General features: G+C 33.4%; 1 protein-coding gene across 1 annotated transcript; it reads left to right on the plus strand.

Annotated features, from left to right (window-relative positions):
* Positions 693-9,471, plus strand: LOC109330856 (beta-glucosidase 40-like). Its single transcript, XM_019565129.1, has 12 exons — positions 693-923; positions 1,719-1,814; positions 2,724-2,838; positions 2,985-3,129; positions 4,306-4,561; positions 4,679-4,794; positions 5,771-5,994; positions 6,082-6,113; positions 6,937-7,044; positions 8,236-8,338; positions 9,030-9,147; positions 9,226-9,471. Exons 1-12 carry the CDS (start codon positions 693-695, stop codon positions 9,398-9,400), a joined length of 1,719 nt encoding a protein of 572 aa, XP_019420674.1. The 3' UTR covers positions 9,401-9,471.

The raw sequence follows: 12,102 nt of genomic DNA on the forward strand, positions 1-12,102 counted from the left end.
GAAAGAATGCATATGGTAATTCATCTCATTCTGAGACGTTTGTCACTAAAAACAAGGGAGAAGTCATAGAAATGAATTGAAAGGTGATAGAGAAAAGGGCAAAAGTAAGTCCAAGTCCAGATACAAGAATGTGGAGTGTCACTATTGTCACAAAGCATGTCACATACATAAGAATTGTTTTCAATAGAAAAGGGAGAACAAAGACAAGAAGGAAAATGAAAACGAGAAGAATCATGATGATGATAATCGTGTTACTACTACCACTTGTGACGATCTTATTATTCTTCATGACCGTGATTCTGTTAATCTTGTATCAAATTAGAGTATGTGGATAATTGATAGTAGTGTTATACTGCATGTTACACTAAGGAAGGAGTTCTTCACATCTTATACTTGTGGTGATTTTGGATTGTTGAAGATGGATAATGATAGTGTGTCAAAGGTAGTTGGTATTAGTAATATTTATTTGCATACTATCATGGGAGTGTAGTTGTTACAGAGAGAAGTTAAACATGCTTCAGATGTTTGTTTCAATTTGATCTCTGTGCAGATACTTGATGATGGTGGTTATGATAATCACTTTGGTTCTGGAAAATGGAAACTCGTCAAAGGTAACTTGGTTGTGGCCAGGAGGGGGAATTTCTAAAATGTATTGGACAAAAGCTTTGGTTGCTAAATAAAGTGTAAATGCCATGGATATGGAGGCTTCTTTGTGGCACCACAGACTCAATCATATCAGTGAAAAAGGGTTGAATTGTTTAGCAAAAAAGGATGTACTTCCAGGAGTGAAGAGTGTAGAGTTGGAGAAATGTTCTCATTGCATGGCTGGTAAGCAAACGAAAGTATCCTTTAAGAAGCATCTTCCCTCAAGGAAGTCAGAGTTGCTTGAATTGGTGCATTATGATGTTTGTGGTTCATTGAAGGTAAAGTCATTTGGTAGCACTTTACTTTGTTACTTTTATTGATGATTGTTCAAGGATGCTTTGGGTCTATGTTTTGGAGACAAAGGACCAAGTGCATGAAAAGTTCAAACAATTTCATGTTTTGGTTTAGAGACATTCTAGCAAGAAGCTCAAATGATTCATATTGACAATGGTGGTGAGTATTGTGGATCATTTGATATTTATTGCAGACAACAAGTTATTAGACATGAAAAGACTCATCCTAAGACTCCTTAGCTTAATGGTTTAGCGGAGAGGATGAACATGACTTATGTTGAAAGAGTTAGGTGTATGCTTTCTGAAGTAAAATTACCTAAACATTTCTGGGGTGAGGCTTTATACACGACAGTGCATGTTATTAATATTAGTCCTGCAGTTACTTTGAATACTGAGGTGCCAGACAAGATTTGGTTTGGCAAGAATGCCAGGTATGATCATTTGGGAGTCTTCAGTTGCAAGACATTTGTGCATGATCCAAAGGATGAAAGGTCCAAGTTGGATGCGAACACAAGATAGTGCATCTTTATCGATTATGGTGAAGATGAATTTGGCTACAAGTTGTATGATCCTATTGAGAAAAAGGTTGTTAGAAGCTGTGATGTGAAGTTCGTGGAAGATCAAATCATTGAAGACATTGATAAGATGAAGAAGACTACACCTGAAGAATATAATAGATTGTTTGATATTGATCCATTTTGGACGCCTATACATGATTTGGATACAGTTGAAAATAACATTCAAAATGGTGATCAACATGATTATTTTGGTGATCAACAGCTTGGAGATGAGTTAGATTTTCTCATTGATATTGGTGAAGTTGAACATGAGATGTCACAAGATGAGAATCATGGTGATGCTCCTGAACCACCTCAAGTTCAACTTTGGATGTCTAATAGGTAGAGAAACCAACTACCAGGTACCCTTAGGAGGATGAGGATAGGAAGAGGATGAGAATGAGGATAGGAGGAGGAGGAGGAGGAGGAGGAGGAGGAGGAGAAGTGGTTGGATTCAATGCAAGAGGAAATAAAGTCCTATTTTGTTAAATTGCCAAAAGGGAAGAAGGTTACGGAAAACAGGTGGATTTACAGGGTGAAGCAAGGAAGTAATTACACATCTTTGAGATATAAAGCCAAATTGGTGGTTAAAGGTTTTTGGCAGAAAAAGGATGTTGATTTCAGTGAGATAATTTCTCCTGTGGTGAAGATGTCATCCATTAGAATTGTATTGAGTTTGACTTCTACTCTTGATTTGGAGGTAGAACAAATGGATGTAAAAATTGTTTTCCTTTATAGTGATTTAAATGAAGAGATTTATATGAAATAACCTGATAGTTAACTTGTTGTAGAGAAAGAAGACTATGTGTGTAGGCTGAGAAAGAGCCTATATAGTTTGAAGTATACTCCACAACAATGGTACAAGAAGTTTGAGTCTGTTATGTGTGAGCAAGGCTACAAGAAGACTACTTCTGATCATTGTGTCTATATTAGAAAGTTTGATGATGGTGATTTCATTATTTTGTTATTGTATGTTGATGACATGCTTTGATAAAATATTTCCATGATTGACAGGTTAAAGAAGCAATTAGGCAAGTCATTTGTCATGAAAGACATGAGAGCTTCTAAGTAGATTCTTGGTATAAGAATCATGCGAGATAGACAAGAAAAGAAACTTTGGTTGTCACAAAAACACTATAGTAAGAGAGTGTTACAAAAGTTTCGGATGGAAAATGCTAAGGTCGTAAACAATCCTCTTGCTATTCATTTTAATTTGAGTGCTAAATAGTGTCCTGCAAGTGAAGCTGAAAAATCAGATATGCAACGGGTTCCTTATGCATTTGTTGTGGGAAGTTTGATATATGCAATGGTGTCTACAATACCAGATATTGCACATGTTCTTGGTACAATTAGTATATTTCTGTCAAATCCAGATATAAAGCATTAGAATACTGTGAAATGAATTTTGAGGTATCTTTGTGGTACTGCTAGTATGAGGCTTTGTCTTGGAGGTGATAAACCTACTCTTGTGGGCTATACTGATTCGCAGACATTGATTCCAGAAAGTCCACTTCATGTTACTTGATTAAGTTTGTAGGAGGAGCTGTGGCGTGGCAATCTAGGTTGCAAAAGTGCATTGCATTGTCCACTATTGAGGCAGAGTTCATTGTTATTATAGAAGCATGCAAGGAGTTGTTTTGGGTGAAAAAATTCTTGCATGATCTTGGTTTTGTCCAAGACAAATACTTGTTATTTTGTGATAGTCAAAGTGCAATTCATCTTGGGAAGAATTCAACTTTTCATTCTAGGTCCAAACACATTGATGTGAGGTATCATTGGATATGTGATGCTTTGGATGCTAGGTTGTTGGAATTGGCTAAGGTTCATAAGATGATAATGGTGCTGATATGATGACTAAGATCTTATCAAGGTGGAAGTTTGAAACTTGATGTGAGATTTCCAGTTTGGCGATTCTCTCCACATAGTTGTGAGAAGCAGATTTGTTGGGTTTGGGCCCCCTTCCTATGTTGAGAAAGATCCAATTGGGTAAAGCCCACTTGTCTCACTTAATCTAATGGATTGGGATCATATGCGGTAAGTGTGTGCAATCAATTTAGGCAAAAAGAGGGATTAGAAAAGTGAGAGAGGAGTGAAAGAACTCAACCCACAAGAACTCATAGCAGTAGTGAGAAATTTGCGATTGTGTGTTCGTTCACCTTTAGATCGGGCTGAAATTTGGACAACATGTTCACAACTTCTAGTACTACATTTTGAATAGTTGGATCAGTGAGATTTTGTTCAAGGTGGTAGAAAACAAGCCATAACAGTGGTTGTTTTTCTGGTTTTTCCTGCAACTTTATGTTCTCATTTTCAAGTTTGATACTTTGTTGTATGCCATATTGTTGAGCAGATTTTGTGCTATATTTTGGAGACACTATTGTATTCTTATCTTAATCATAGTGGAGCTTGATTGACTAGCTTGTGTCCGTGGTTTTTACTTCTCACATCGAGAAGGTTTTCCACGTTAAAAGTCCATTGTGTATTCTTACTTACTGCTATTATGTGTTATTGCTCCTCATAGATTCTAGCAAATTGGGGGAATTATTATGCACTGTATATAACTATTAGAGTTTTCATTGTTATTGTGTTGAATTTTCCATTAGAACCAAAGTCAAAGCTAAATTATATTATATTTACAAAACAATTATTTCATGTGTGAACTATTTCTTATGAATTATGTTGCCAAGTATGCATGAACCTAATATATTAATTCCTGTTGCTTATTTCAATGTATTCTAATAAGTAATTATAATTCAATTCTAAAAATTAATATTATGTATGCTAGTTTACATGATACTTGTCTTCTACAGAAAGGACTACGCAAATTTTGCCGAGACATGCTTTCAGAAATTCGGGGATAGGGTGAAATTCTGGAGCACATTCGCTAGACCCTATTCAATTTCCATACAAGGATATGATTTTGGTATACAGGCGCCTGGACATTGCTCCATTCTCCCTCCGTTCTTTTGTAGGTCAGGAAACTCAGCTACTGAACCTTACATTGTTGGCCACAATATCCTACGTTCTCATGCAACAGTAGCAGACATTTATAGGAAAAAATATAAGGTAAGTTTAATGATATTGTGAATACTTAAATTCATGCAAACATGACTTTTTTTTGTACTTGTAAAGTTGAGATATTATAGTAGTGAGGAACTTGAAAATAACTTGGTTATTCTACAGGATATACAGGGTGGATCAATTGGAACAATTTTATCTGCCCCTTGGTTAGTGTCAGCAACAAACACTGAAAAAGACATCGTCGCAACTCAAAGAGCCAAAGATTTCATGATAGGCTGGTAAGTCATTGACATGTAGCTGATAGATTAAATATTTTAATCTTCATATTTTTCTAACGGTGGAGGACATGAAATGAAAGGCTGAAACAAGAGTGATATTTTCATTAGATCTCCTATGTGGGGTTTGTATAAAAGACTCACCTTTTGCTTAAACTTCAAACAAAGGTCAAGAAGTTGTGTCCATCATATCATATTCACATGTCATGTTGGAGGAAAAATGAATCTAGGTCATTTCTATTTCTTCAAAAGAGATGAACAAGATCTTATTTGTTAGAATCAATCTTATAGGTTCTATCTGTTTAAACCATTTGGTTAGATTGAACGATATCTTGTATAATTATAAATTACATATAGATTTCAAGTTAATGTTAGATGACATTGAGATGAGATAGAATTTCACAGTTGATTTTAACGTATTTGCTCTTTTTATTTTTATTTTTTAATGTGAGCAAAATGGTCGATCCAATCAACTTTTTTTATAAACGAAAAGATTTAATAAAAAGGCATAAAGGGTGACAACCCAATTACAATGAAAGACAGCCGTCAAGAGCGATTACTGCTACATGACTGGGTAATACAACTTCAAAGATGTATACACCATTGCATAAAATCATAAGAATTTTAAGGTACCCTAGATCAAAGCCAAGTCCATAATTTAATATGGATCAAATCCATCAAAAACCAACTAGTTTAAGGTGGTTTGATCGGATTTTTAGCGGTTTAAAGCGGGTTGACTAGTTGAATTGAACGATTTTCTGACCTGTGTGAAGTTGTATCCCTATCCGGTCTACTGTTGGACTGTCTCGTCTTGTCCAAATGGTTAGAATTGTGAATTAAACTTACATACATGTTAAAATATTGAATTAAACTTTATTTGAAAAATAATGACTATCAGACCAAGAAAATGAACAGGAAATGAAGATGCTATCTACACAAAGATAATGATTGAAAAAAATTCTAAATGTCTTAATGGCAGGTTTCTTGATCCTTTGATATTCGGAGATTATCCAAGCTCAATGAAAAGTAGAGTAGGAAACAGGCTGCCAAAATTTTCTCAAGCTGAGGCTGCTCTAGTTAAGGGTTCATTAGATTTTTTGGGAATCAGTCACTTCACCTCACTTTATGTAAAAGACAATTCTGCTAAAATCACTAAAATTCTCCTCAATGATGCCATGACAGACCACGGTGCCATTTTTCTTCGTAAGTTCAACACCATACATTATATGAGTGCTTTATAACTTTGCTTTTTTGCACTGCCACTAAGTCAATGTTCTCCAACCCTTTCAGCATTCAACGGTACACACATTATTGGAGAAATTGTAAGTCTTACATAAGTAGAGCATTTTTTTACTCCTTCTATTGAGACCTTAATGTTATGATGATTGATTAGTGTTAAAATTATTCAGTTTGTTAGTTTAAATATTATTTTCCTTAATGGATTAAGAGTTTTATTAATGGATTAACTAGTTAGTTTTTAGTTAGGCATTATAGTGTATAAATGGTGATTCCCTCGTTTCTTGTAACTCATTTTCAACTCAATAATATTTTCTCATTCCTTCTTGTTCATCAACAAGATCTTTCTTATTCATGGCTCCTATCATTTCAACATGGTATCAGAATAATAATTATGGTGCTTCTGCTTATCTTCCTTCTATTCCAAAATTCAACAAACAATCATCACTCACATTAGTGGCTCAACTTCTACACTCTTCACCACCAAACATCATCAATTCTTTCTCCACTGTCATCAACCCTTCTTCTTATACTTTCTTTTCTTTGGCATATGATTCATTCTGAATTTCCGGTTAACCCTAATTTCTTCATTTTGATGGAAGAAGAGTTAGTTGCAAAAATCAAGAACGGCTTAAGCCAGATAAAGCTGAAGAAGATAGATCTAAGGTTGATGATCTTAGAGGTTCACCGATGAATGTGCATGGGAAATGTTGAAGAGATTATTGATGAGAGTCATGTTATTGTTTCTAAATCAGTGATTAGGCTTTCTGTTTGGTGACCTGAGCATCCCCCTCTTTATGTCTATAAGTATATTTTCTGAAAGATTGCAACATGTTCAAAATGATGATGCAATATTTGGTGCATTTTCGTTGATTTTTTTGGAGTTTGTGTCTTTTTTATTTGTTGAAGTCTGCCATTATAACGTTGAATTCAGACGATAATGATAAAGGTGGAATTATTGCTTTGTATTCAGACCTTTGCAGAAATGCAAAATTTGGTTTGCTTCCCAATCACCAGGCATATGATGAGGAGCGTTCTACATATCACAGTCCTAAAATTTGGAATGCTATTCAAAATTTGGAATGCTTCCCAAAATTTGGAATGCTTAATTCATATATGTGTTGTGCATGCCATGCTACTCATGTTCTTTGACCCTTTCTTATCTCTGTTCTCTCTACACCACAATTCTAAAGGATCTCAATGTTCAAGAAATGAAGGACTTTCTTGATCTTGCTAATGCAATACTCATTCATTCAATCAATTCATTTTCAATCAATGAAGATATTACTTTCTTTTCTTAATTTTCATCCTTTTAAATCCCAATTATCTCATTTCTCATTTTTTTTATACTCTAGTTTCTTTACCCCCTCTCTCATTAAAACACACAACATTATAGTATGTAATTTTTTTCTCATTGAAGCAACATATAAGGATATTCTGTCAAAAAGATGGTTAAGCGTTAATGAAAATGTTTCTGTCAAATGGTGGTTAAGCGTCAATATTGCTTCACGTTCAGATTTCAAGACTAGGAGACGAAGATTCGCTCACCTCAAGAGGAGGTTTTAGAGTATGCGTGATGTTTACCACAATCATTTCAAGCTTAGAATGTTTGACACATTCTAACTTGAGGGATGTTAAAATTGTTAATTGATTTCAGTTTGTTAGTTGTAATATTTTTTTAATTAATCGATTAAGAGTTTCATTAATCGATTAACTAGTTAGTTTTTAGTTAGACATTGTAGTATATAAATGATGATTCCCTTATTCCTTGTAACTCATTTTCAATTCAATAATATTTTCTCATTCCTTCTTGCTCATCAAGAAGATCTCTTTTATTCAGGACTCCTACCATTTCAATAATTAGCTATTTGATTGAGAAATAAAACATAATTGGAATGGATTTTGGTAAAGGTAGAGGAGCATTTAAGTATTCAAGTCTTGTACATAGTGCATAAGACTATATTATATTATAAGAGCAAGAATGTGAAATCTTAAACTATGTTTTAAACTCTATCCTACAAAAATGACATTTAAATAAAAATAAAAAAATAATAATTGTTAAAAATTTTAATTGATATGACATGGTTTGGACAAAATTTTGGATATGGTTTACAAAAACGGTTAACATAGTAGAGTCTTGCTATATTTCATATATTTATTGAATTTGTGTCCCACTAACGATAGCAATTTGTAAATTCTGACTTGCAGACAAGTTCTATATGGTTGTATATTGTGCCAGAAGGCATGAGAAGCTTAATGAACTATATCAAACAAAAGTATGGAAACCCTCCTGTCATTATTACTGAAAACGGTAATCTTCAAACTCCTGCATTCTGCAACAAATTGAATTCTTGATTTGACATTAATAAATTTAAATCTAGAGTAAATTAATTAATTGATACTAGGTCTTAATAAATTCAATCCTCCTGCACGTCTACTGCAATTTTGTTCACCTCAATTACTTTCACTAAGCACATTTCCATATATATTTTTCCTACTTATTAACACTGTCTGACTTTTATAATATTTTGTACATTTAAACACATTCTTTAATAAAATTGCCTTTTGCCAATAAAATAAGACACCAAGTCTTCATAGTAGTGTATTAGCACATACATTGGCTCCAAGTGATGTATACCATATGCAACATTCTACATAGTAAAACTTATATAGTCACGTATTTATACATACAAACAATCATGATTTGAATGTGTGCTTTTATTTTATTTCTAAATTATTGTTTTAATGACCAACCATATCCTCATTAGTTGTGTCTACATAGATATTAGCCTATGCATCTTTTACTTATTTTTACATGGCTAGTTGAACCTCATGATATTATTTAAAAATTATTTAATTTAGCACAAGTTTATAGCCTTCTCTCTCATCTCAACTTGTATTGTATATTTTCATTTTCCATAATTTTGCAACAGAAGATAATTGCATAACAGAATAAAAGTTGTGAACCAAATTTTAATGCTTTTTTCTCATGTTTGTCACAGGGATGACTGATATATCTACACCATTTATCTCTATTAAGTATGCTTATGCTTATTTAAATGATGTGCAACGAATTAGATACCATAGTAGCTATTTATCTACCTTACTGGCTTCTATCAAGTATGTAATAATTTCTATTTATTCTTTGACAATTTTTTAAATCTATAAACTAATGAAATGTGATTTTGAAAACTGCAGAGATGGTTGCAATGTAAAAGGGTATTTTACACGGTCACTACTAGATTGCTGGGAGTGGGAAACTGGATACAGTAGTAGAACTGGTCTATATTTCGTTGATTATACAAACAACTTGAAGAGATACCCTAAACAATCTGCTGTATGGTACAAGAACTTCTTGAAACCAACTAATTAACTGCAAAACGAGGATGTATTAGCATGATAACAATATGCAGCATTAAATAAAAGTTGACATCAATAAGTTGTTATCATTATACTTCAGCACAATAAAAATTTAGAATTGGTCTAATTCAAGTGTCTTGAATTGGTGTAATTCAGGTGTCGTTTCCGCTTTCTTCCTAATATGACTATCATCAATAATTGTAAAAATTGTTATAAACATGTAATATGATTCCCAGATTAGTTTTTAACCTATTACTTAAATGCATATAAAGAATGATTCCATTTTTATTCAAAGCCACCTAAAATAATCTTACAAAAGAAATTTTCAGAAATGGTGTATGGACCTAGAAAGTCAACTGGAGAAGGAGTTTATTCCTTTAGGAGAAAGAGAAATACGAAGATCTCTTAAAAACTATTAAAAATTCAGTGATGCTAACGATGGATAGATTTGGATTCATGATAGATGAGGTCAATATTCAGTTTGAAATGCATACAAGGTGCTACAAAAGAATGATAGGGACAGTGAAAATGATTTCTTCAAGAGATTGTGAGTAAGTAATGTCCCACCAAAACTAAAAATTTTAGTATAGAAAGTTTCCTTGGATGGAGTTCCTACAAAATTGAATCAAGTGCAAAGAGGAGTTCTTTGGAGCTAATGACTGAACACTTTGTGTTCTATGTATGGAGCTCCATGAATCAACATACCACTTATTTTTCTCTTATTTAAAATCCTATAATGTTTGGTAAAACATTTATTCTTGATTTAGTCTGAACTCAATTATCGATAATGATGTTAAAACTAACTTCTCAAATCATGGGAACATGTCATGGATGGCGAACAAGAATAAACAACCGTAGATATTCCTTTGGTTAGCTGCAATATGTACTATTTGGCGTACTAGGAACAAAATTATATTTTAGAACTTGCGGTTCTACCTAAATGACTCATATCTATTTTCCTTAAGATAAGTGTCATAAAAGTGTATTAAATTTAGGTATGTTTGGCACTTATCAATGACTCATATCTATTTTCCTTTGCTTTGAGAGATATATTTTTCTTCTTCTTTTCTTGCTCTTTATGTTGTTCAAGTTGGCTGAGTTCCAATTCGTGTTCCTGCAATTTACCAAATAAAGTAACCAATTTACCAATTTGCCTTTGCTTTGTATTGCACATTCTTTTTGTCTTCATCATTCCATGAAGATTTTGGATTTACTACCATTACACTATTGACAACGGTGATGGGTTCATAGGGTCAATTTGGGTTATTTTTGTGTGAATGTGATTGGTACTCTTAAAACAAATGTTAAAACAATGTAATTTGTGTTATTTTTATTTTTGTGCTAATGTGATTGGATTCCACCAAAGTGCTCTTAAAACTGAAAGTGCAAAGTGTCAAGAATAGCACTAGCATATCTTAGCCTATGTTTTGATGAAGACAATGTTCTAACAAAGCTTGAAGAAGGCTCAACAATCAATATGCCTTATGCTCATTTGGTCATATCTGGACTAGGAGATAAATTGAGTCTATAATCTAAGTAGTATGGGATGTGTGTCGTAGTAAGTAAGTATAGCTTAGGTGAACCTAGATGCTAATCTCTTAAGCCATCATAATTGAACTGCCATATTCATGAGGTGCATCATCTAGTTAATTGTATGTTCATGCATATATCATACATGTTACTTGTGCATATTAGGCATAATATAAATTGTAAAACATGTATATATGTTTCACATGACATTTGAGAAGTTTGCCTTGTGAAACATATGCATAAATGCTCTAGTTAATCGATTAACATGTAAGCTTAATCGATTAACGTAACTGATTTTTATTGAATATGTGGTTTCTATTTTAACTGTTTTGGATGTCATTCTGTAAGTCCATTAAGCGATTAAATGGTAGTCTTAATCGATTAACGAGTCTGTTTTGTGTTATAACTGAAATCTGTTTAAACTGTTGTAACTGCTTAACTGTTTAACTGTTTTTGCAACGACTTAAACCACTTATTCACCATGCTATAAATATGAGGCTTTACTGATAACTTATAAGCATTAATTCTATTTGTTTAGGGTTGTATTATAGAGCATTTGCATTCGTATTTTCACTGTTATTTTGCATTAGAGTTGCGTGTGAGAGAAGAGAGATTATGTTGTTTTTTTTCTGTAACATGCTTTATGTTTCTGCATAATTTCATATTCATTTGATATTGCTCACATGATCATGCATTAGATTCTGATTGAAAGAAACTTGTTGTATACTGAAAACTGATTCACTCACTTGCATATTGATGGCTTAACCGATTATGATAAGGGTTAATCGTTAGTCTTTACATTGTAATATCTTAGGCTTTATATGCTTAGAATACCTTGATTTTAACATGTGTTGTGTAGTCTGGATTTATCTCTTGGAAATCACCACAGAGATTGTAGTTCTTCACCAAGGCAGGGAGGTCTTGATTTGAGGATAAGATTCTTGGTTGGGGCTTGTTCGCGAGAAAGGTTTTCTCAATAGGCGAAAGGGTAGAAGTCAAACCAGGTTTTAGAGATCATAGATTTCAAGAAGGGAGCATCCCTTGTGCTTGTAAATTGAACCGGTAACTGTATCTTAATTCAATATTGTGAAGAAATAAAATCTCCCTCATCCAGAAGGGGAGGCTGGATGTAGTTTGCAGTGGACCGCAAACGAACCAGGATAAAAATCCTTTTTGCACTGTTCT

This window comes from Lupinus angustifolius, chromosome LG17 (genome assembly GCF_001865875.1).
Source record: "Lupinus angustifolius cultivar Tanjil chromosome LG17, LupAngTanjil_v1.0, whole genome shotgun sequence".
Lineage (NCBI taxonomy): Eukaryota > Viridiplantae > Streptophyta > Magnoliopsida > Fabales > Fabaceae > Lupinus > Lupinus angustifolius.